This window comes from Hemitrygon akajei, chromosome 7 (genome assembly GCF_048418815.1).
Source record: "Hemitrygon akajei chromosome 7, sHemAka1.3, whole genome shotgun sequence".
Taxonomy (NCBI): domain Eukaryota; kingdom Metazoa; phylum Chordata; class Chondrichthyes; order Myliobatiformes; family Dasyatidae; genus Hemitrygon; species Hemitrygon akajei.
Window position 1 is genome coordinate 51,604,417 of NC_133130.1, and position 27,316 is coordinate 51,631,732.

General features: G+C 41.9%; 1 protein-coding gene across 2 annotated transcripts in view; it reads right to left on the minus strand.

Annotated features, from left to right (window-relative positions):
* LOC140730438 (potassium channel subfamily K member 2-like) overlaps positions 1-27,316 on the minus strand; it is a 114,842-nt gene that overhangs the window by 50,484 nt on the left and 37,042 nt on the right. Inside the window, exon 2 of one of the 2 annotated variants that reach the window (XM_073050842.1) lies at positions 2,937-3,054. The exons of the other annotated variant lie outside the window; for it this stretch is intronic. Within the exon in view, the coding sequence (XP_072906943.1) occupies positions 2,937-3,054 (118 nt within the window). The remainder of the gene's footprint in view (positions 1-2,936; positions 3,055-27,316) is intronic. 2 annotated transcript variants of the gene reach the window in all.

A 27,316-nucleotide genomic window follows, 5' to 3' on the forward strand; every position in this document is an offset into this window, starting at 1 on the left:
AAGAGGTGGGAAAGGAGAATGGAGTAGTGAAAAAAGATGGTGAAAGAAAGGCAAAAACAGAGGCATGGTGAGAGCAGAGGACAGAAAGGAGAGGGAGGGGTTGGAGGGAATTTGGGACACAAAAGAGGAGGTGATGAGAAGAGGAAAGGATGGAGAGATGTGGGGTCAGAGAAGAGGAAGGAGATGAGGAGGAATTTGGAACAGAGATGAGGAAAAATGTGTTTAGCCAGAAGGTGGTGAATCTGTGGAATGCATGGCTATGGAGGCCAAATCATTGGATCTATTTAAAGTGGAGGTTGATAGGTACTTGATTAGTAAGGGTGTCAATGGTTATGGTGAGAAGGCAATGAGAAGGATAATAAATCAACCACGATGGAATGGCAGAGCAGGCTTGATTGGCCCGATTGCTTAATTCTGTTCCCAATGTCTTACGTAAGGAGAATGGATGAGATTGAAAGGGCAAAAAAAAGATACAAGGAAGAAGACTGGAGGGGTGTGAGGAGGTGAAGAAGCAAAGAAAGCGTATGAGTGTAGATCTGAGGAAGAATAGATAGGAGTGGAGAATTGAGAGGAGAGGACAAAGAAGAGGAGATGAGAGGTAAGAAGGAGAATGGAGTGAGGAGAGGTAGCAAGAATGAAGAGAGAACTGACAGCAATGTTGGGGAAGGACAGAAATCTAGACGAGAAATAGTAAAGAGAGTGATGAGAGTCGAGTGAAGAACAGAAGTGGTTGAGGACTGAGATAGGGTAGAAACAAGAAGGGTCTGCAAAAGAGACATATGGAAGCAGAATAGCAGAATTCATTAAGAATCATAAAATCATCATAGCAAAGAATCAGAATTAGATTTATTATCAGTGATTTGCATGAAATGAAATGTGTTGTCCTGCTGCCACAAAACAACCCAGACATAAAATTACCATAAACTACAAAACTATATAAACAGAGAAAAAATTAATAATGATTTATGTTCATGACTTGATGGACCGTTCAGAAATCTGATGAAGGGGAAAACACTGTTCCTGAATCATTGAGTGTGGTTTTAGGCTCCCCCTCCTCCTCCTCCCTCATGCCAAGTCCTTTGGTGAGGTCCTTAGTGAAGGAGGCCATTCATCCCATCACATCAGTGCTATTTGTTGAGTAGTCCAGTAAATTCCTGTTTCCCTGCTTGTTCCCTATAAACCTACACATTGCTTTTCAAGAGACCCCATTGTCCTTGTTTCCATCAGCCTTACAGAAAGTGAACAGAAAATTACATGTGAATAAAAAAATCTTGTCCCGCATCCTCCCTCCTCTGGCTTTCTTGTATGATGCCTCCCAAATAAATTATGATAAATGAGATTGTGCCTCTTAATTCTAAGCAGGTGGCATATTGCTAAGGGTGAGGTAGGGTCCTTTCAACAAATGTCTTATTTCGGGGCTGTACAGTCTCTGAAACAGGCCTTGCAACTCCATAAAAGGAAGTTGACAGAAAGCCAATTAAGGAGAAAAATCTTAGGCTGATGGGCAGACAGCTGGCCAGAGATGACTCCAGAAGTAAAACAAAAGGCATGAGAAATACTGGGAAACATGGCAAAAGAGAATGTGGAGCATTGAGCAGAAGTCTGGGCTCTCATTAAAAAAAAAAATTACATCACAGTGCAAGAGATCAGGAAGAGAGTCAGAGAAGATGGGGCAGTCAGTTTTAGACACCACGAGACATGCCAAAGCGGCATCTGAGCAAAGTACAGAACAGCTTCAACAAGAAGTTTAGCAGGGCTAATTGTTCAATTTGAGACTATGTGAGCCGTCAATGCTAACATGGTCCTTTAGGCCTAGGTTAGACAGAAGTAAAGTCATGAAGTTCAAAGAGCTGTGAGGATTAGTGAGTGTAACAAATAATGCCATTTAGCACACACAATATACTGAGGAATTCAGCAGGTCAGGCAGCATCTATGGAAAGAAATACACAACCAATGTTTCTGGCCAAGACCATTGATCAGGACCAGAAGAGAAGGGGGAGGAAGACTAACCTGCTCAGTTCCCCCAGCATTGTACATGTGGTGCTCTGGATTGCAAAATTCTTTGTGTTTACGATGTCATTCAGCACTGCAAATCAGCTATGGTTATTTGCAAAATTTACATTATTCTTGTAGATTGGATTTACAGCAGTGTCAGGAGTAAAGTGAAAACACCTATCATTGCTCACCATGCTCCATTTAGTGTTCTAGAATATCCTCTCCTGTTGTGCAGATCCAGATTTGCAGAGGTTCCAATGATAGCAACAATTCCTTCTCAAGGTATAGTTTAGTCTTTCCAGTGTGCAGAAATATCTCCCCTCTTACCCCTCATCTGTTCCTTTTAGAACACTGCTTAAACATATCTTCCAATTAGATTAATGAGTGCACCCATGAAACACTGCCCTGAGAGTCCTCTCTACAGATTTTAAATAATCTGCTGGCTATGCCACTGACTGCACTGAAATTGAAAATTAATAGAAAGATATAATGGCTGATTTGATATTGATCACTTTACACTAAAGTCAATATCAAAATTACATTTGCAGTACCTAAAAGACTGAGATTATATACAGAGACAATATTTTTACACTGAAATGAATTTCTGTAATAGTACACAATCAATGTGGAGTGAAAAATGTAATTAAAAATCCAAGATGCTCTTTTTATTTAATGCACATGAATTTACTACACATGGCAAAAAAAAGGCAATCATGTACCATTAAAGTGCATCACATGTACAACATAATTTTATGGTTCCATTTTTTTTTATAGAAAAGGCAACAGCTCATTTTGTCTACTAGCTCACTGGGCAAGTGACCAAGGTTGTTGATCTTGGAATGTACAAGACATGACAATCCTCAGAGTGTACTTCCATCAAAATTCATCAGCCCAACATTAATCATGGATGATGGATGCAAGATTGATTATAAATGTCTTACCTATAGTAGTTATAATGGTGCCAGCAAAGAAGAAGGAGCTGCCTAAGTCCCAGTGGCTGCTTTGATTGGTAGAATTTCCTGCAGGATTAACACCTGCATTTACAGCTTCCATCACATGCTGTCAGTTTGAAAAGTATACATCAGTAAACCTCCATGCAACAGGCATTTAATAAATCACTGGTTCATTGAATAACTCAGCACTGAGTAAAAACACTACATTTTGATTGGACAACAGTTCTAAAGTTTCATAGAATCATTCAGCACTGAAACAGGCCTTTCAGCTTACCTATGTTCCAACTACAACAATTCCATTTGCTACATTAGGTCTATATCCTTCTAATCCTTGCTTATTCAGTTGCCTGTCTAAATGTCTTTTAAATCTAGTGATTGTATCTGATTCAATCTTCTCCTCTGGCAGTGACTTCCACATATCAACTGCTCTCTGTAAAAACTTTCCCCTCAAATTCCCTTTAAAACTCTTTGCTTTCATCTTAAACTTAACGCCCTCTTTTTAGAGAGCCTATTACCATGGGTAAAAGGATCTGACTATCTACCCTATCTATCTCTCTTAAAATTTTATATAACTCAATCAGGTCACCCCTCAGTCTTCTTCACTTCAGGGAAAACAAACCCAATCTATGCAAAATACCCCCAAAACTTAAGCCCTTCAATCCCTGCAACATCCTGATGAATCTCCAGCACAACTATATCCCTCATACTATTGCATACTGAACTACACATAATACAGTTTAACCAGGGTTTGTAAAATTGTAACATAACCACTCAATTTTTATACTCTGTATCCTCATCTGTGAAGATAAACATGCCATACGCATTCTTCACTACTCTATCTACCATTGCTTTTGCTTTTGGGGAACTATGGACTTGAACTTCAGGGTCTATTGTTCATCAGCCTCCTTTATGCCGTACTATTTGCTGTATGTTCTATTTCCATTTGATTTCCCAAAATGCATCACCTTGCACTTACCAGTGGAAAAATTCCAACTGCAAACACACCACCCAATTTTATATCTGAACACCATTTGATCTATTATTAACTGCTTGTGCTTCCTATTTCTGCATGATTTTTATCTGTTTTTCCTCTGATTTCTCACAATCCTTTCTTTCTAAGCATTGACTAGTAGCTGAAAATTAGGCTGCATGGATATGTAATGGGCAGCCAAAAGACAGAAAATGCAACTTCAAAGTGGTTAGTCAGAACATTCTAACTAATTCTCTACAAGCTGTAGAGTTAGACCAGAAAACTCACACAAGTATCATTACTTGCAAATAAATAGGCAATAAAACCTGGACCCAACAGTATGGGGAGATGTGTAGGATATAGAAATGTTACATTGCCACAATGACAGGCACACTTAGATACAGTAAAAATGATTTTATATTGAGACACATTACCAACTTCTAACAGATAGATTGCATATGAGTAAAGCAACAAGGATTTTTCTTCGGAATCTTTATGACAAATGAACAGGTAGATACAGTTTTAAACTTGACCCTCAGTACTTCCAAGGGCACATTCACTCTAAAATTGTTGCTACCAATTTAATTTCAGTTGTTTTAGCAATGTAAATAATTCACCGATATACTTAACTAATCCACATTATTAGAATCTTATTGGCAACATGGTCCAGTGATACAAAGGGTATCCAACCCCTTTGTCACTGATGTAAAACGACTTTGCAGTGTTTAGTGAGAAGCAGAGCTTAGGATTCCTGTAAATTCTGTAAAGATCCTATGGAGGTTATCAGGTGATGAAGGAGTTCTACTTTCTGTGAATACAGAGGGCACAGCAAAATCTCCCAGAACATGGATCTACTAAAGGATCCATTTTGGCGACCTCACAAAAATAACAAGTTTGAGAACTTCTTGTTTTATCTTTCCTTCAAAAAATTAATTGCATCAATCATTTACCTTTCTCCATAATGTTCAACAATATTTAACAATCTATCCAAAAACACCATTATTGATTAGAAACTGTTTATTTCTAAACTTATTGTAACAACAACTTTACCTGCATGCTCATCTCAGGAAAACAAGATTTTCAACTTCTCTCATGGCTCCTTCCTCCCCTTCCCTTCCGGCTTTGCATTCAACATCTCACTTGTCAATCTAAGCTTGTCCACAACAAGCAGAATTCCAACTAGCCGACATTACACACCTCTATGAACCTGAATAGAAGGCACTGATAATTAGAGGTTGTTCCAGGGAAGACAGAACTGGAACATGAACAAAAGGTACAGATCAGTGGAGAACATGACAGCTGTCTGATTCTGTGTGTCAGCTTAGTCTGCAAGAAAGTCTGAAGTTTGCCTGATGAAAAGTTTAAAAAGTGAGAGTAGAAGAATGTGATCAGTGTGTTAAAGATATTAGGGGTATTGAGTGGAGGTTGTACTTCACCTCCAAAAACCATCCTGGAGCTGCCAAAGTAATCTTCAGAACTAATGGGGAATTGTTCAGCTCATGGCAACAACAGTCCAGAACCAAGATCAGATGAGCAGCTCAAGAGGAATACCCAGGAGACACTTGCATTTGTCAATCCGGCTCAAGCCATCAAAAAATAATTCACTGAAGTATACAAAAACAAGAGGTCTTATATTCAACATCTGCAAGATGAAGGTCCTTACTAATCCACCCCTCACTGTACCACACTATCTTCCAACAATAAATATTCATGGCAAAAGCATTGTAAAATAGACCATTTGTCCTATATAGGTTGCCATCATGTAACAAAGGCAGACATCAATCATGAAATTTGCCACTTGATTCAATACTCCAATACACTTTAAATGACTGAGGAAAAGTGTAAAACCTCAGACCTGGATGAAACCTCATGTCCCTGGTAAGGTATTTCACCAATGTCTCCACTCAGTCCTCCAAATTCACCGGAAAGAGAAAACAAACCAACACTGGTGCCCGAGGCCAACATACCCCTACTGTTGTGAACCTAGATACACCTATTTGGTTACATTGAGCATGGCATATTCACGGGCCAAATCCAGACATCGAAACAAAAAGGCTATTTCAGATTCTGACATTGAAAGAAATTTCCACACAGACAGAGAAAAAAAAGTTAAGAGTATGCTCAAAGCCTCCTTGGTGAAATGCAACAGTCCTACTGATGCCTAGAAACCTCTGGTCAATAACTGGGTGAAATAGAGAAGGGGTATTCAGGATATATTAGGAACCACCATTCTTGCATTGGAGGCACACAGAAGCCATGGAGAAAGAGCATACAGTCGGCCCTCCTTATCCGCAAGGGATTGGTTCCGGACCCCTCTGGGTTACCAAACTTCGTGGATGCTCAAGTCCCTTATTCAACCGGTCTAATGCGGTGGACATTAGGACCCAGCGGCAGAGATCTGAATCCGCAGTGTTTCTGTTCACGAAAATAATCACGATAATGATTGAAAATAAAGTGGAAATAATAAAGCGATCGGAAAGAGGTGAAAAGCCATCGGTCATTGGAAAAGCGTTCGGTTACGTCGGTCAACAATCGGAACAATTTTAAAGGATAAAGTGAGAAAGGCTGTGCCCCAATGAAAGCTACAACTATTACTAAGCAACACAGTGGTTTAATTATTGGGTTTTTGATCCTCCACATCAACCTGGCACGGTGGAGAGTGCACTCAATAGCGATCTGTCACTAGATCGAACTCAGGAACTTCCCGAGCCCGGCGCTGAAACATACTTTCTTAAGTGTTTTATATGCATCGAAAGGTAAAAATATATACTATATACAAATGCAAACGTTTGACTAACTGATGCTAAATAATGCCGGATGTACCTGTTCCGACTTACTTAGTAAGAGAACTTCCGATTTTTTTCGATCCTGATCCACGATAACCCACACACATCCTCCTGTATACTTTAAAGCATCTCTCGATTACTTATAATACCTAATACAATGTAAATGCTATGTAAAATAGTTGTTATACTGCATTGTTTAGGGAATAATGACAAGAAAAAGAGTCTGTACGTGCTGGAACAACAGACATAGCTTGGTAAAGTGTCGCTGTGTCTGCATTTGATCTTGCTGACGTAGCTGAGCCCACACTGACGGCACCAAGTGCAGTAGACAAGGTTGAAGAAGATGCACACAATTCTCTGCCTCATGCATGAAGGATTCTTTAAATCCTGGGATTGTAGTGAAAGCCGAGGGATAGGGACTGTGTTGCACCCTCTACAGTTGCAAGGGAAAATGCCAGGAGGCAGAAAGAGATGGGTGGGGAAGGATCAGGAAATTAGAGAGACAAAGAGTGTGATGAGAGACCGTGAAGAGGATAGTTTGGACCCAAGTGCTGGAGCAACTGAGGCTGGAATTCAGACACAGTATGAGTACTGAGCAAAAACAAAATGCTGGACGATATCCCAAGTTAGGCTTACGATGGAGCACCGAACATCAGTTCAGGTGCTCCATAAATACTCAATTCTTGGCACCCAAAACATGATTGACAATTAGCAGGGCCATCCGGAACCCTTAAAGGGGCTGCACCAGCTATTCACACTCCAGAGAATTAGTGTCTAAATCCTGGAAGCTGACACTAGTAGGCGGAAGCGTCTCATAACAAGATTCTGATCCCTGGCAGAAATGAGGAATGATGAACTGAATGAGGGGGCTGCTAGGGCAAAAGGTAAGGAGCAAGGGGACTCTATCTCGGTACTGTCTGGAGGGAGGTGGGTTGAGAGCAGGAGTGTGGATGAGAGCTCCATCAGCCAGCATGCAGGAAAAACCATGTTTCCTGAAAAGAAGACATTACAGGGGTGGAAATTATGACAGCATATGCAGTGGAGACAGAGAAACAGAAAGAAAGGGATGGCTTTCTAATAAGAGACAGGGGGTGGGGGGAAGGAAAAGACCAAGGGAATGTGAGGGCAGGGTGAAAGTTAGTAGTGAAGCTGATAAGATTGATGACTTACTGTGGTGAACTACATATACCTGTCTGGACACACCCCTGCTGACTGCTCCTGTGGCTCCTCCCACGGACCCCGGTATAAAGGCGATTGGAGACACCGCCCCGGCCTCAGTCTCCAGGATGTTGTGTGGTGGTCACTTGCTGCTTGTTCTTTCTTCCAGCCAATAAAAGCCTATATCTCGCCTCACATCTCCGAGAGTTATTGATGGTGCATCACTTACACAAGAGCGCTTGAAGCAGCACCCAATGTAGCAGAACAAGAGTTGGGGAGAGGTGCCAGAGTAGATTTGCAACATGGAATTCTCCATGTAACCAACCAAAACCCAAGCAAAGCTGGTACCCACGCAAGTGCCCATGGATACTCCATTGACTTGTAGAAAATGAGAGGAATCAAAAGAGAATTTGTTCAGGGTAAGAACAAGTTCTACCAAGCAGAGGAGAGTGTTAGAAGGAAGATAGTTGGATCTAATTCTAGAAAGAAGTGGAGCACCTCAGGTCTTTCCTGATGGGGGTAAAAGTGAATAGTGACTGGACATCTATGATGAAGATGAAGTGGGTGCCAGGGAATTTGAAGTTGTTAAAATGGTGGAGAAGAAGGGAAGTGTCCTGGATATAGGTGGGAAGGGACAAGACAGGACAATGAGGAAAATTAATTTTGAGCTATTCCAACACCTGTTGCTCAGTTTCTTTCACATCCCTCACCTGATTCCATTCCCACACACTCAATACACCAGGTCTCCCATCCCCTCCAATTGCTCTTCCCATCTTTCCACCATCCCTCCTTTATTTGGTTCAACTGCTCAACCCTCTCTCATAACCAGCTCTTGCCTCACCATTCTCCCTCATCTCTTTCAACTGGCTACCTCCCCTTCACACTCTCAGTCCCGATGCAGGAACTTAAAACGTTGGCTATATCTTTGCCTCCACATATGCTGCTTGACCCACGGAGTCTTTTGAGTGTAGGGGAGTTTGCATACTTAGAGGTAGAAAGAGTTGCAGGTATTGGGAGGCTCAGCAGAAATGGCCATAACGGATATGAGAGGTGCAAGTCAATGGGCTTATCTTTAATTGTGCACGATAGGTCATTAAACATTCAAACTTGCAAACATACTCAGGTGATTTTGCTTCTGAACTTTACACGTTCTGAATACCAGGATATCCTCCTACCACAGCCTTATCACAACCCCTTTTCCCCATCCATCTACTCCACTACAACTTCACACACTGGAGTTGACGATGTTGTTTGGAACTCCTTGGAACTGCTGTTTGGATAATTTCCTGAAGCCAAAATGCACTCTCCCAACCAGCAGCACAAATATACTTTTAAATGGCATCAGTGATGTGCAAAAGTGCAGATACTTTTCAGGCAAGTTGGTGATGGCTATGAGTGGCAGCTTTAAATTATGAAGGGCTGAATTTCAAGCTTTTTTGCAGTGATGCTCTGGGAAATTACAGGGAAATAGAGAGTGAAAAATCAATAGTTAGGGTCTAATTGGAAATATGTGCTTTAAAATTAATGATAGACATTGTTAAATAATTGATTGGATAGTTAGGATGAAAGGGGATACAGAAAAAAGTACTGAAACGGCACATTGGATTGATGGACTTTTATCTATTTTTCCCAATCAGTTTATTGTTGGAATTCAATAAAGGAAAGAGTTACAATACTAGAAGTTACAATGTGTGCCCTGCTTGAAAACACTGAACTATCACACAGCACTTGATCCTAAGATTTAATTAATTTTGAAAAATAACAAACAGCAGTTTTGACCTAGGATTTAATTAACTTCGAAAAATAATGAACAGCAGTCTTGAAAATTATTTTACCTGTCAAAGTATTTTACACAAAGTCAAACTTAAAAATACCTACCTTAACTCTAACAGACTTATAGCCTGAGCTATTTGATGTCACCTTGGGAGACGTTACTCACAATCTAAATTTCATTTTAAGCACTAAGAGTGTCACTGGAAAAGCTTTTTCAGGATAACTGAGAGTCTGGAGACCACAGGAGGCATATCGTTTGTAAGAGAGCTGACCACTCATGAGCAGCAAGTCACAGGAAGGAAATCACTCCACCAAGGTAAAGAGACAGATCAGACAGCATATTGCACATTAGTTAACAGGCAATGCAGTTTGGGTCCAGGCAGATGTCTCAGTCATTTTAGCATTAATTCCCATGCTCAGTGATCAAACAGAAAAATAGTGAAATAGAGGTGACCTGCATGAAGCTACAAGTAACCTGACAGAGTATGTCAAGCAATTAGAATAAATACTGCAAATCTTTGGATTCTCATTTACAGAATACATTCAATACACAGGGTGATAGATCTGTAGATATTAAGAGTTATGGGGATAGTGCAGGAAAGTGATGCCAAGGTAAACTATTTAGCCATGATCTTGGTGAATGGTAGAACAGGCACAAGTGACTGAATGGCCTGTTCCTGCCTCTCATTCTTATGTTCGCTCATTCTGCTTCAGAATGCAGTGCCATCCTAACAACAGGACCACAGTGCACTATGTTGTGCACCAGGCCAATGCTCCATGCCATGTGCAGAAGTTCGCTGATGACACGGCCATAGTGGGGTGTGTCAGGAATGGACAGGAGGAAGAGTATAGGAAACTGATACAGGACTTTGTGATATGGTGCAACTCAAACTACCTGCGTCTCAATATCATCAAGACCAAGGAGATGGTGGTGGACTTTAGGAGATCTAGGCCTCATATGGAGCCAGTGATCATTAATGGAGAATGTGTGGAGCAGGTTAAGACCTACAAGTATCTGGGAGTACAGTTAGACGAGAAGCTAGACTGGACTACCAACACAGATGCCTTGTGCAGGAAGGCACAGAGTCGACTATACTTCCTTAGAAGGTTGGCGTCATTCAATGTTTGTAGTGAGATGCTGAAGATGTTCTATAGGTCAGTTGTGGAGAGCGCCCTCTTCTTTGTGGTGGCATGTTGGGGAGGCAGCACTAAGAAGAGGGACGCCTCACGTCTTAATAAGCTGGTAAGGAAGGCGGGCTCTGTCGTGGGCAAAGTACTGGAGAGTATAACATCGGTAGCAGAGCGAAGGGCGCTGAGTAGGCTACGGTCAATTATGGAAAACCCTGAACATCCTCTACATAGCACCATCCAGAGACAGAGAAGCAGTTTCAGCGACAGGTTGCTATCGATGCAATGCTCCTCAGACAGGATGAAGAGATCAATACTCCCCAATGCCATTCGGCTTTACAATTCAACCGCCAGGAGTAAGATATGTTAAAGTGCCGGGGTTAGGACTCAATGTATTTAAGTAAACTACTTAAGAACTTTTTAAAAGCTATTATTAATGCTTTTTGAGAGGGTGATTTTAGATGCATATCATATTTTTACTGAGTTAAGCATTGTATGTAATTAGTTTTGCTACAATAAGTGTATGGGACATTGGAAAAAATGTTGAATTTCCCCATGGGGATGAATAAAGTATCTATCTATCTATCTACCAATGTTCAGTGCCCCACACACGCAGTATCAGTATAGAGACAGCACCACTCTCTTATTCATCTGCAGTATCACAATTTTTATCTCAGGTCTGGTACAATACATTCTGTATCAATACAAGGAGCCACACATTTTATGACAGTCTAGTGTGCTGTAATTTCTCCAGCAGGAAAGAGTATCACGCTTTCTGTATTAACACGGTCACATTTGCTGTTTCAGTGAACACTGCACATCTTCTGTCTCAGTGTTCATCTCCACACATTTTTGCATCAGGATATTATGTCACAAATGATTTCTCTATAAGTCTATGATTCCACTACGGTCACAGTGCCATTTTCTTTATCAGTTAACAGTGGGATTCTCTGAGTCTGCTATGCTTCTTTCTGTGTCAGATTTTATTCTATGTCAGCATACAATCCCATGCTAACTCTGAATCTGATTCAAACTTACATGAAGATGCTCATTCATGTTCACACAGGCAATCATCTCTGCTGATGGTACTTTTTCATTTTGCCCTTTAGTTTTAAATGTAATTCACTCATTAATTCCACATAATTTTGGTCATGACTCACCTCACCAATTTCACAGTGGAATGCATTCACAAGTGTACAGAAGATCAAGCCTTTACACAGCTTCTTGGAAGCTGCCATGTTCCTCCTGAATCCTCCTTACTTTGAGATAGCAACATCACACCAATGACCATTTAATTGGGCAGACCCCTCTCCTAAACACCCTACCACCATCAACAACAGCAATACTGCCACCACCTGGATTTTGCCATCTTCATCCTGTTCATTTATTGTAAATACATCAACTGCTTCAGTTGGAATTGTCATTTGTTGCTTGATCAATACAAATGGCACAATAAAGATGGTTTGATGATGAGAATTCTGAGCAGCCTGGCTTTGTGAAAGGTTGGTGAAGTTGCTGAATGAGTTTCATTTCATAAGTGATTCTTATGTCAATACTTCCAATGGCTGCTGTGACTGGAACCATAGCTACCCAGACCATAGTTGTCACTTACATCTTGATTTGTATCTCTTGTAAATAAATCATACAAAGGTTCAGAAAAGCACACACATAATATTTTTCACAAATTTAAATGGCATCTTGTGCGGGCTTTTGTGAACAGCTTCTTCAGCATTTCTGCTCATTCGCTGCCTGTTTGAAAAAGTTCATCACAGAACCCTTAGGTTCCCTACACATGGTGGGAGATAAATGTTGTTCGATTTTTAGTTCACGGTAGCTTATCATGACAGTGCACAAGGGTGGTTATAATTTCTCACTCACTATTCTGAAGTCTGATATGAAATGCGTGGCACTGAACCCTTCAAAAGAAAGCCTGTTGCTTGCAGCAGGAATTCTGTTTCAGGAAAGTCTTGTAACTTCTTTTTGTATTAGGCTTTACTGACACAGGTTTTGTATCAGACCTCAGTAACACAGATTCTGACTCAGACAGCTGAGCCAGAGTCAGTGTACAATATTTCAGAACTAACCTTTAGGTATCAAGCTGAAATGCCACACTTGCTGTATCAGTCTTCTCTGTACGGTTAAATTACAGGATTACACTCTATCAAGTCATGTAAGAATCCAAAACAAAAGCAAATAATGGTGAAAAGGCAACAACAGACAGCAGCAGTGAAAAGAGAAATGTAATTAATTTTCTGATGGAACGAAACTTTGACCTTAAACATTACAGACTACAGAGTCACTCATTCTGTATCAGGCTACTGGACCACAGTTTCTTATCACCACAGTGCCAATCTTTCTGCATTAGGTTAGAGCAGGGGTGTCAAACTCATTTTAGGTCACGGGCCGGATTGAGCAAAATGCAGCTTCATGCGGGCCGGATCAGTCGGACGCGTGCGAACGCAGCTTTCGTTGCCTCCGTTTTTTCAGCCTGCTCTCATGTGTCTCAGTCTCTGCTATAACTACAAAGTGTTTCACTTTACAAATTCCGTTTCTTATGAAGAAGACTGCCGAATAAACACTAAAAACCCTGAAAACCTGGTACCTGAATAAACTCAGCATTAGCCATATCATACGCCACAGGCGCTTTGATTACTGGGGCCAGCTTTAATAGTAATTAGATATTATCTCGCGGGCCAAAGATAATTCCACCGCGGGCCGGACTTGGCCCGCGTGCCTTGAGTTTGATATATATGGGTTAGAGTGTCACATACGTCAGGCTGCACTACCACATTTTTTCGGATCAATCTGTTGGGTCATAATTTTAATTTCAGGATAGTGCCTCACACCTTTGTCACAGGGTACACTTTCTGCCTGAGACTTCATTGCTACACTTCATGATTTTATACTACAGTGCCACACTTTCTATATTGGGCTGCACTGCACATTCTGTGTATCAGAGCACATCGCCACTCTTTCCCATCCTCTGTGGTCAAAATGCCACAATTTTAGATTAAATTAAGATTTTAATAAAGATCTTATTAAAGATTTTAAAGCCATAAAGATTAAAAATTTTAGAGCCATAAGTTTTATAAAAGGCCACCATGTGCCTCCTTCTGAATCATAGTACAGTACATGGACATTGTATCAAACAGTGTTCCATTCTTTTTGTATCAGGATACAATGTCATGCCTTCCGCATCAGGCTACTGAGAGAGACTTCCCTTAAAGCCATAGTGCTCCAACTTATGTATCAGAATACATTATCACACTTTTCTGCATCAGACATCAATGCCACACTTTCTATACCAAGCTACCGAGGCTGATTTTTCCCAAGGCTTCAGTATTGCAATTTCCATACCAAACTGCAGTATACACCTTCTGTAGCACAATACTGACCCTATCATTTATGCCAGGATAAAGTGCCACAATTTTTACAGTAAGCAAAGGGTTTTGTGGAGGAGACCTCACTGCCATACTTTACATATCAGACTCCCATGACTCAATTTCCCAATCAGGTTGCATTGCCATGTTTTTTCTATCAGTCTATATTGTCACACGTTCCTGAGCAGACTGCCATTTGACTCAGTATCAGAATTATTATCACTGCCTTATATAACACAAAAATTGTTGATGGTGCAAAGACATAAAATTACATAAAATAAATATGAAACATTTTGCATCAGTGTGAGATACACTTCTGTACTAACTTTACAGTTGCCTTCTCTAATCACTCGGGTTCATTGCTACACATTTTACATCTGCGCTTGCATCACAATTTCACCGTCAGATTACATTGTCAGTTTTCTGTTTCACATCACAATTCCATTTTTCTGAAACAGGCTGTGGTGCCACATTTTTTGTATCAGCCTGCAATATTTCACATTCCGTACTGGGTTTCAGTGTTATAACTTCTGTGGCATATTTCAGTCATATACTCCCATTTACAGGCTGCAGAGCCAGTTTCTCCATCCAGTCACTCTTTTGTATCAGATCTTTTTTTTCGACTTGCAGACTACAGTGCTGCATTTTCTGTACGATACTTCATTTGCACATTTTTTTGTGTCAGGCCACGATGCCTCACTTACCTGTAGCAATTCAGAGTGCTACTATTCCTGAATCAGGGTACAGTGACAGATGTTCTGTACTACAGTGAAGACTGTAAATGAACAAAATCAGCACAGACATCTAGTGTAGATAATGGACTGCCTTCATACAATGATATCAACAATTTCATCCTCCAATTCTTCATTTTCATTGTAATATGCAAGATGATTGTCAATACTTTCAGATTCTCTGTAGTGGCTAACTTGTAGAAGTAGTGATATTGTTTCATTTTCACTCATTGACCTTATGGGCATTTCCAAGTCTGAATACTTTGAAACCGCAGTGAACAAAACAGTTCTGAATTGTCCTATTGCTTATTTCTCACCAACTATCAGTGACAAAAATCACTGATGTTTGAACACAGACACATGCATCTGATGTTATTTAAAAACTTAACTCTAAGTACAGTATAGCATCTAATGGCCACAGAAGTGCAGACAATTGACGATAGGTAGATACTGTTTGGAAATAGTCTCCTGTCCCAATTAAGTGACATTGTGTCCCAGATAAACTAAGGCAGTTTTCTCAATTCACTTTTGTTGTTTTGTTCTTTTATAGTTGTCTCAAATAGGGAGCTGCCCTGATTAATCAATGGCCCAATTAACCAGAATCTACTGTACTTGGGATTTGAAGATAATGAATGCAAATGCAAATGAAGAAGTCTCTTCTCATATTGTTACAGAAGCTGCAATTTTTTGCTTTATTAAATGATTATAAATATAGGTGTAAATTTTAACATCCATCTTAGGAAATAAATATCTGAGCCAGTCACACATCAGATAATAAAAATAAATATGTTGTCTTCCAACCAAAAAATTGTGGGTGGAATAAAGGATTTGTCATTTTGGGGACTTGTCCTGGTTTATGGCCTATCCCTTACTTGCACAAAGAAGCAAATAATTACATTAAATGGTGGCATTCATTATTCGTAGGTTGCTTTCAAACATCCTTTCATCTATTTACTTCTTTTTAACTCCAGTCACAGAGTTACACACTGAGCATGGAATCCTGGGTGTGCTGTTGATGACAAAATCATCCCATTCCTTGCCTTAGTCCTCTTTTCCTCAACCGTTTAGAAAATAGATTAATTTGTGTTAGATACATAGCCTGATGATTGTAAAATCCATAGGTCATGGGGTGTTGTTCATTCTTTCTTGATCAAGCAAGTGCGTGGAGATTTGAATTTAATTTAGATGGCAATAAAAATGGAATTGGAAAACAAAATGAAAATAAATTTGGATTTAGTTGGCACCTGCAATGATTTCAAGACTTTCCAAAATGTTCTCTTGCTAATTAAGCACATTTGAGTTGTAGTCACTGTTGCAACATAGGAAAAACAGCCAATTTTCAAACATCAAACTTCACGGATAGCAATGCAATGATTTGCTTTTCATGATATTAAGTGAACAATAACCATTGACCAGGATAATGGATACCCCTGCTCGAGTTGGAGACAGGCTCTAGGATCATGATTTCCTTGCTAAGAGAATGAATAGATAGCATCCTCCTACAGATCAAGAGATATTTTGAGCTGTGGGCTTGGCAAAGGCAGTGAAGATCAAACAATATAATATGGTAATAACTCAGAGCTTTCTTAAGATCAACAATGGTTCTTCTTTCAGAACTCAGGTTGGGCAGCAAATCCCAGCACACATATTTGATGCACCACAGCTTCCCACCAGAGTAGAAAATAGTTTGCTACCTAATCTGTAAGCCCACAATGCTAAAATGTAGCTACTTGTGCAAATATAGCAATGTAGGGTGGTAGACATATCAGGAAATGTAGAGGAGGCTTCATCCAAAATCAAAGGTGTGGAGATGATACTGCAGTAAAACTGCATCCACTGGACCACCTTGCACTGTCCTTGCTTTGGAGGTGCAGGCTCAGTTGTGTTGAATGGTCCATGGTCAATGGGCTTGAGGCAGGCCACATGGAAAGCAGTTGTGGGACAGTGGCAGCTTGAGATTGTAAGTGACTTGTCTGATGCGATGAGTAATCTTAAAGGGTTATTGAACTGAAGAGCTTGTAGGAGTCAGTGCGCAGGGGCAGATCTCAGCTGGTAGCCAGAAATGGTTCCCAGGCTGGAGTACTCTGGCGAGGTACCAATAGTGATTAGCCTGGCGGCAGTAGGTGCGGTTGGCAGATAGGATGGCCCTCCGTGCCCTCTTCAAAGCATTACGGTATCAGTGAAGCAGGGCCCTGGCTGACAGGACCTCCACTGTTGGCTCCTCCTTGGGGAACAATTGGGGATTGGTAATCATCAAAGTATGATATACTTGTGGCAGAAGTGGTGTGTAGATTGTGGGAGTCTTTCCCCGGAGCAGATCCTTCTTCTATGTGGAAGGGTTAGAGGCAGTGAAATTTCTCCACTTGCTGATTGGTTCTTTATAACTGACCAATGGTCTGCGGATGACAGCTGGATGACAAACTCACTGAAGTCCAGAGGAGGGAGCAGATGGCTTGCCAAAAGCAGGAGAGGAATTGTGGGCTCTGGCCTGACACAATATCTTGGGGGTGAACTATTTGTCGGAGAACAAGATCTGCCATCTCAGCATCCTGATAGAAATTTGGGGAGGGCAATAAAGGGCACCATCTTAGAGAAGTGGTCCACCACTGTCGTGATCAATTGGCCACATTCCGTGATGAAATCCATGGCGATGTGGGATCACAGGCATCAGGGGACTGGTAGAGGTCACAGGAGTCCAGAGTACTGCTGCAGGGAGGAGTTATACTGGACACACTGAGGGCAGGCAGCAAAGAACTGAACTACATCTGCAATGATGGTGGGCCAGTAGAACCAGCATCACAAAAAAATCCAGAGTCTATCATGTGCCTGGATGGCCAGAGAGGTGTGAGGAGTGTACAGCAGCCGCCATGAGGTTGCCTGGTGCATTGGCTGGAGCAGGCTCATAACATAGAGCCTGACAGATCTGGTTCTCAAGATTCCAGATGATTGGGGTGAGGGTCTGCAAGGATAAAATAATGGGCTTAAGGTCAATCTCTGTTTCAGCTGGGTGGTGCCCTCGTGACAGGGTGTCCACTTTAGTGTTCATGGAGCCAGGTTGGTAGGAGATGGTTAAGTTGAACTACTCAAAGAAGAGGTCACAGTGAGCCTGATGGGGCTCAAGTTGGCTGGTCTGTTGTATGGATAGGAGCTTCTGGTGATCATTCCAGATCAGGAAGGGCTTGGTGTTTCCCATCAGCCAATGTCTCCATTCCTCTAAGGCCCATTTAATGGTGAGTAGCTTCCCTGTCTCCTACTCCATAATTGCACTGTGTAGAATTGAACTTGCTGAGAGAGGATGTCCCTGGCACCCATGTCAGATGCCTTCACCTCCACCACAAAATGTATGGAGGAGTTCAGACGGCGGAGAATGGGCACGGTGGTGAAGCCTCTCGAGATCCTCGAAAGCATGGTCTACTGCAGCAGACCAGGTTATTTGTGAGGTAGGTGGCTTGGTTGGAATTCCTGATGAAATGGTGGTAGAAGTTAGAGAAGCCAAGATTCATCTTAGGTATTTGAGGGAGCACAGTCTGAGCTATTTAACGACAGTGTAAATTTTCTCTAGGTCCGTGGTTATGTCTTGGGGTGAAATGACAGGGGGATGGAACTGGAATTCTGCTAACTTACAGTCTGACTGATTTTAAAGGAGGTGCTGAAGGACTGAACAGAGGTGAAATATGTGGTCTTGAAGAAAATGAGGATATTGTCAAGGTAGACAAACACTTAGCTGTGTAGCAGGTCTTAGAGGATGTCATTGATGAAGGTTGGGAAACAGCTGGACTGTTGGAAAGTCCAAAAGGCATCAGCAACTATTCATAGTAGCCAGTGGATATTGAACGCTGTCTTTCATTCATCCCCTTGACAGATGCAAATTCGGTTGTATACGTTTTGTAGATTCAGTTTGGTGAAGATCTGGGCCCGCATTATCCATCGAGGAGAGAGGACAGCGGTTCTTAATGAAGATTTTGTTGAGTCCACAGTAGTCATTGCAGGGATAAAGACCCCTACCTACATTTTTGACAAAGAAGAATCCGGTGCTGGGTTGGGACAGGGATGGTTGAATGAATCCATGCTGTAGCATTTCAGCGATGTAGTCATTCGTGACTTTGTTCTGAGGAAGAAAGAGGGAGAACGGACAACCTCAGAGAGGTGTGGTGCCCAGGAGGAGGTTGGCCATGCAATTGTGTAGTCTGTGAGGTGGCAGGAAACTGGCTTCCCTTTTACTGAAGGTGATGGCTAAGTCATGGCATTCCTGTGAGAGTTTGGTGCGGTTGAGGGTTTCCTCCATCTCCACAGATTTATGGGATGGAATCAACTGAGGTTGCAGACAGGTAGGTCTCCAACTCAGCAGTGAACCGGTAATGTGAGGGCCGTAAATGGTGAGCCAAGGGTAATCAAAGATGAGAAGATTGTTGGGCAAGTCGATAAGGACAAATTGAATAGAAGGCCCCTCATCTCTACCTGGTGATGCCAGTTGCCCTGATGCAATGGGAATTTGATGCATGGGTGACCAGTAAGCACACAAGCTGTTACTCTACTGATGCTTATGCTCTTGGGGAGGTGAAGGGAGCTCTCCCTAACTGCATAGGTTCTGGAGGCATTAATGATGAGGGTTCTGCAGCCTCAAATGGTTCTGGGAATGGAACTGGGGTTCTGGCTGGTGATCTGGAGGGTCATTACCTTTTCGAAGGGCAAGAGTAATGAGGCTTTTGAGGTTGGTGGACATCTCCCAGGAAGCCAGCTCACCTTCAAGTAGTCCAAGAGACCACAATGGCAGCAACAGCACATTCACATTCCAGCTGTGCTGCTCCGAGTGGGTCCTGAACTCCATGGTGTACTCCAGCACCGAGAGTGAGCCTTGACCCAGGCAAAGTTTCTGATCCGCTGCCACTTTTCCACCTCTGAAAGCCTAGGGCATCTCAGCAGTCTTTTCAACATCCTTATTGCAAATGGGGATCTTATTGTTCCAGTTAGCGGTGGCCCATGTGACAGCCCATACAGTCAAGAGAGAAATGACGAAGACTATCTTGGCTCAGTCCGTAGCATACATAGATGGCAGAGCTCAGAGTGTAAGATGTACTGGGACAGGAAGATATAGCACCAGGTAGGGGATCCACTGAAGCATCTGTTACGAATGCGCCACAACTCTGAGGGGCCGAAGGGTACAAAGTAGCCCCCTCCTTTTTGAGAATCACAAGATCACTATTAATTCAGGTCAGGAGACCCAGGAAATGAAAGAGAGACGTTTGGAATGTGTCCTGGCCTCTGCGATACAAAGCCACGGATACCGGCCATTGTCTCTTGGAGACGGAATCGTGTATTGAGTACTGTACTTCATGGAAGCCCTCAGGGAATGATCAGAGGGGGTTGGTTGAGGGATTGCATCATCCCGACCTGATTGACATCTGAGACCCCGTGAGTAAGGATAAAAGAGGGTCTGGGGAACAACCCCTTTAGACGCACCAGGAGAAACGCTAAAAATCCCGTGACAGCGTAATAGCGACAGCCGGTGAGAAGCCCATGTGCGTCCTTTTCCATTTGCCTCGGAATTGGTGGGCCTCACCATGGAAGAACGGCTTTAGCTAAAAGGGGAAACCAGCCCCAACGACATTTCGAAGGAACAACATCATAAAAAGGAAAACGGGCAAGTTCTAAAAAAAATCGTCTCTCTCTCTCTCCAACCAAAAGCTGCAGCCTGAATGAACTTGAGTGATTTTTATATTTCCATCGGACAATACATTATCCCCTAGAGAACGATTGAGCTATTTCTTATTGATTATTATTATACCCGCGCTTTTAGATTTAGTATTGACGACGTATATTATCTGTATGTTTGCATTGATATTATTTTTGTGTATTTTTATCAATAAATACTGTTAAAAATAGTACCATCAGACTTCAACGGACCTCTCTATCTTTGCTGGTAAGTGACCCAGTTACGGGGTTCGTAACACATCCGAGCACTGAAATCCAGGGCTCCAAGAGAGAGGTTGAGTGGCGTGACATTGTTGTATTGAGACAGAGAGTTGGTTGATAGTAGCAAGCAGATGGTCAGTGGTTTCCTGCTGCTTCTGCATCGTGTGCTCATGTTGACAGACGACTTCCTTTAGGCAAGCAAACTCTGCTGGGACAACTGCTGAGTCATCCATCCCATCAGGAAGTGTAGCGGAGGCTTGACCCTAAAGCAGAGCAGCAGAGGCAGTTCTGAAGTAAATGATACTTTACTGTCTGATGCTGAGGCCGCTGTTGGTCAGAGTTGACGATGGATGTTGCGTCCCAGCTGTCTAGATACACAAGCGTGGGCGGTACGATGCGGTGAGCAAGCTGTTGTCCATTTAGCAAGCTTCCCCACTCCACTCAACTCATAAACCCAAAGGAACAGCAGAGACCGATACAGTTTGGTGCCAGCAGCATCGCAGGAGTTGCCCGTCAGCATTGATCTCAATGTAGGACTGCCGTAGGGACTCCAGCTCTGGATTTTTCCCTCGGGGTTTACTCCCAAAGCCTTCCCCATGAGTGAGTACAGCCGCAAGGCAGCATAGGTTTGAGATCAGTTTTCCTTCTCCTAGCTGAGCTGCCAACTATGGCTGAGAAGCCCTATCTGCCCGAGGTGACTACAGGAGAGAACAAACACTTAACATGACAAGACAACCAGGCAACTGAAGGCTAAGAGCAACTGGTTGAGGCTGGTTGATTCAATGAGTGAACCAGGGCGATGGATGAGAGCTGGGTTTAAATAGGCTGTTGGTGACAAGGTGGAAACAAGTGGCAGGTGAGCCCTGTTGGCTGCTTGGGGACTGAGAGGTGTCTGCCTATGCAGGCCTGATCAGACAAGAGGACATTCACAAAATGTGACTTTGAGATAATTATCCATGTTTCTGGCCAGTCATTTTAGAATCATTATGCAGTGCCTCATTATGTTGTGGGCCCATTATATATGTCATTCTTATTGCTGGAATAACTTTTCATACCAAAGGTTCAAAGGTCAAATTTAATGTCAGAGAAATGTACACAATATGCATCCTGAAATGCTTTTTCTTCACAAACATCCATGAAAACAGGGAAGTGTTTCAAAGAGTGAACAACAGTTAAACAACCCCAAAGCCACCCCCCAGCTCCCCCCTCCCACGTGTAAGCGGCAATAAGCAATGATCCCCCCCACCCAACAGCCCAAAAAACACACGAGTACCATCACTGAGCCCAAGCATGTGCTAAGCAATAGCAAAGACACAGACCAAAGTTACCCCAAAGGCCTCACATTTCATCCGAAATTTGACAACCCACAGATTCTCTCTTTCCCTGGCAAGGTAGAGGGGTGTCCCCCATTTTCACAGTCAGCGGGAGACAAAATAACAACCTGCTGGTTTACGATGTTAAAAGTCCGTATCGTCGCTTTTTTCAAGCTCTGTGTCTGAAGATCACAAAGATCTCGGGTCTTCGGGCCCACAGCGAAAGATTTTCCGGCCTCCCCGATGACACATGAGTCTCCTGCCATAACATCAACCCTTGATCCACCCGTCTCCAGAGGCCTGAGATCTTAGGCTTCCAAACACGATCGAAACTCTCAGGCCAAACCCTTGGCATGTCGAATAGTGGCCAGTCGTGGGACCCCCGAGAATGGGTCCCATTCCCGCAAAGAACCGAAGCCTGTGTGCAACTTCAGGTCAGGGTTTAAAGGAGGTCATTGTCTGAAGGTCATAATGATCCTTTGGATGAGGACTATCTTTAACCCAGAGCTCTGATAGTAACACAAGTGAAGATGCATTTCTTAAAAAACATTGGCTGGAGTTAACCCTCATCTCAGCTCACAGCACAGTGTCAAACCTTCAGGGAGTGGAACACTGACAGAAGGTAAATTAAATATAGCTCCAGTCAGGAGAATGCCACAGATCGGGGTGACATGTTTTTGTGTCATCATGCATGAATTGAAAATGATAGAATTAATGGTCATACACTTGAAGACATTAAATAGCTGCACTGAGCTAATGACACACTGAATCTGGTAAGGCCCACTTTCTGCACAAACACCACCTGTAGCTTCAAGATATCCAAGAAGGGTCTGAGCCAATTGCTGCAGCAAACATGATATCCATGTCCTGTCTAATACCATGATGGTCTGCAGACTGACCAACATTGAACTGTAGGGGAAGTGGAAATTGAGAGAACACACATCAAGGGGACAGTGGTGGAAAGGGTGAGCAGATTCATGTTCCTGGGTGTCAACACCTCTGAAGATCTATCCTGGGCCCAATATAATAATGCAATTACCAAGAAAGCATGCCAGTACCTATACTTCATTAGGAATTTGAGGAGATATGGTATGTCACCAAAGGCTCTAGCAAATCCTTCCTCACCATTGAGAATATCTTTTAAAAGCAATGCCTTAAGGTGGCGGCATTCATCATGAAGTACCCTGACCATCAGAACATGCCCTTTTCTCATTACAGCAAACAATCAGGAGGTCCAGGAACCTGAAGACACACTCAGTGTTTTAGGAAAAGCTTCTTCCTCTCTGCCATCGCATTTCTTATTGGACAATAAATCCATGAATACTTCCTCACTATTTTGCTCTATCTATATTTTATATATTCTTATTGTAATTTATAGTAATTTTTTATGTATCACACTGTGCTACTGACGCAAAACAATAGATTTCAGGAAGTATGTCAGTGTTAAAAAAAAAAACCTGATTCTGATATTCCTGGTGGCAATCTGAAAGGAGCTGGAGGCAAAGTAACTCAATTACAGTGCTCTGGTTGGAGTCGTTGGCTACACACCTTCTTGAAGAATGTGCCACCACTCTGTCACTGCCCTCATACCTAGTGTTCCTCAGACAAATGCAAAAAACATGCTATTTTCAGCCTATGAATCCTGTTAGGATTCTTACAAGCTCTACCCATTTCAATTATAGTCACTCCCAACCAGCTCCATGAATCCATAAGGGAACTTACTTTTCTGACATCAGGTGAAATTTTGGGGCAGAATTTGCTCTCCTTATTCTGCCCATTTTGAATTGTGTTTCTTGTTGAGTACAGGTTCATCTGCTACCGCGGTGCAGGCAGTTTGATCAGAATTGAAAATACACTTTAGAATGGAAGTTGATGTTTGAAAGCTGTCCTTCCATGCACAAGGAGACACAGCAAAGACCACAGCTTTCTCTACACAAGCTTTGCGCATTTTCCAACCAATTTGCAGATATTATGATTTTGCCGCTTGTACACAAAGTGTATTAGCAACTGAACAAAGAAAGCAAAATTCTTCTCGACTTGCTGAAATTGGACAGTATTTTATCAGCAGAAGCAGAAGTTGAAGGTTGAGTGCTCCTTGTCTGCTCTAATGCACTCACATTTCAGTTTCCAGTCATACAGCAACGATGACAGAGAGCTAATAGTAGGTCTCCCCAAGCATTCAGGTGAATTGTGGCAAATGAGAAAAAAGAGGGAAGGCAGATAATGAAATAAGCATGAAAAGGATTACACTAGCAAGTTATAGAAAGCCATAACCTGTGTAAGGGGCAGAATTTGATAGTTTGTGAAGAGAAATAAAGAAGTTTGACCAAAAACACACTCAAATCATGCTGTGTAATTAACTCACAACCATTTAACCCACTTCAAGACTGACAAAAAAAAACATGTGCTACCATATCACACTCATTGACCATCAAGTTAACACCAACTGTACTGGGTTTTTTGTCTTAGCACATAACAAGAGATCCAATTTCATGAGAGTTTAGTTAGACTAGTTTGCACTGACTGAAGTTATTTTAATTGAAAGAAAAGGTAATTGGCTCAACTGTTTTTGGAAATCATTTCACAGGTATGGAAGTCATAAAGCAGTACAGAGGAAGACAGAAGACATTTTCATTTTCAGATGCAACTTTGATTGCTTTGACTATGGAAGAGAGAGATCCACTGTGCACAGCAAGCTAGGGTGACATGTAGGTCCATGATCAAGTGGCAGTAGGAAAAGAACTTGGAGCCATCTGTTCCATTCTGAAAACAGTGGCTAATTCTGTTTGAATAACAGTGGACTCAGCTATCGTGTAGAGCGTGATGAGCAAAGTTGCAGATTTTATTAGAACACAGTACTGGAAGATTTGATCTCTGAAAACTCAAATTCATATGGCTTATTTAGGGAATAGCAATGGGTCCACACAGTACAAACTGTCTGTTCTGTCTCTGGATTACAACATTCAAGAGTCTTCCATTACTGCTGTATCAAGGCTCTTGCAGTGCCTGCCAAGCAGTTAGCCCACCTGCTGCACTAATGAGAGACATTGCAGTCTAAAACTGGGCCATCAAAGCCCAAAGCAAAATCAGCCATCTCTAGACAGACTGAACGTGGTGAAGATGTTTTTCCTGTCCAGCCACTCAAGGACAAGGAGTCACACACTCAAATTAGGGTTCGGGCTGAAATGAAGGGCTGCAACTTCTTTCAGAATGCAGTGGAACTGTGGTATTCCCTCCCATGAAATACTGTGAAAAGCATGTTACTAAATATATTTACAAAGTAGGGAAATAATTTTCTTGTCATAACAAGCATCAAAGTTTCTGGAAAGTGTCGGATTATGATTTTGAGGTAAATGATTAGCCATCATCATTCTGGAGTAGGTTCAAAGGAAAGAATGGCTGAATCCTACCTCTGACTTCTTTCTTTCTATGTACGTGGAAAACCAGCACAAAGTGTGTGCAAGCGGGTATGGTTCACAGTCATACTGTTTCGTTGGATTTTGTATTCAGGAAGTCAAAACCAAAATGGGATTATGAGCAACCAGAGGAAAAGGAATACAGAAAATGTTATAGATCTAGAAGAATTCAAAATTCCAAGTACCTTTATTATCAAAGAATGTATGAATAATACACCTTGAGATTTGTTTGTTCACAGGCAGCCACAAAGAAAAAAAATCTGAAGAACACAATTTAAAAAAGAAAGATCATAATCACTGCGAGAGAAAAGGAGGGAAAAACACACACACACACACACACACACACAAACAATAGAAGCAAACAAATGATTGATGACTTTTCTCACTCATCCACTCACAGGATGTAGGCAAGTTTAAATTGACTTTAAGATTGAAGGAAGCTCCATTCTTGAGTTGCTATAGTGCTTGCTCCTATGAGTTTCAGGATTGATCCAGCAATAAGCAGAGATGGTGCATGAATTAGAGGTGAATTCGAATATGGTGAAGAAGTCACACAATTGTTAGCTTTGTTCTCCAAGTAGCTGTGTGTTTTACAGGTGTTATCAATGAAAATACCTTGAAATCTATTGTGCAGATAGTGCAAACTCCAGGAGGCTGGTGGTGTTAATCATGAATGTTTTAGGAACACACTCAACATTTTAGAAACAGCTTCCTCCACTCTGCATTAGATTTCTGAATGGTCTATGAACCCATAAACATTTCCTCACTATTTTTGCTCTCTTCTTGCACCATATTCATATACCTGTATTTCTTATTGCAGTATATATTTTAGGTATTGTACAGTACTTCAGCCACAATAATTTTTGATTCTCATCAGGATAATGGACAAAGTGTTTAGCAAACAGGCAGTTTAAACTGGGAATTCAACTTGAGTTTTGAAGCTGTATGCATTGGACAGTGAAAAATATCTCATCACATTCCTGCCTTGTATTTTTTTTAGACAGCAGAAAATCTCACTAAATCTATGAGATGCCTCACTGTTTGAACAATAATAGGCTGTTGAAGCTATGGTTGTGACTGTTCGATCAAGTTAAGTTTTTGGTGAACTGTGGTCAGGTGCAGGTGGTGGAGGGATTATGGTAATGGCAGTATTCTTAAAGATGAAAGGAAAGGGATTAGCCTCTTGCATACAGTTTTCTCCTGTGAGTTATAATTTTGATTTGCAGATATTACATACAGTATCAGCATTAACATGATTGCTGTTTAGAACTTGCACTCACTTCCTAAGTTTTATTAATAACGCTTAGACTTCTCATTGGAATCACCAATGTTTGATGGTCAACTAAGGACCTCGTCACCTCTTCATATGCTCTTCCTCCATTGGGCAATGATTGACAAGGCCAAACTGTGCAGAATGAGAAAACCTCAGCAAAGAAAAAGGTTGATCCAGCCACCTACATGGCTGCTGATAAACCTCATGAGCAGTGACATTCCCTTAGACACCTCCTTATATACGCTATCCAGAGCAGAACATGGTGGGGCTTAATGCTTGATCCTGATTGGCTGGATCTGAATTGCCTGTTCCTGCTTGGTTAGTTTGAATTGGCCTTGTTCTAATTGGTAGATTTTTTAGGGCAAACCCCCCTTTAGCAACGTCCCAGACTGGAGCATGTGGGGGACCTAAATGTAGATTCTAAGAGTGCCGAGGTAGCCCCAGTAGGGGACCACACATTCCTAAAGGCTTGGCCTACGATATTGTCCAATGCTTGTTGCAATCCTGCCTTGTGATATTGGTAAATA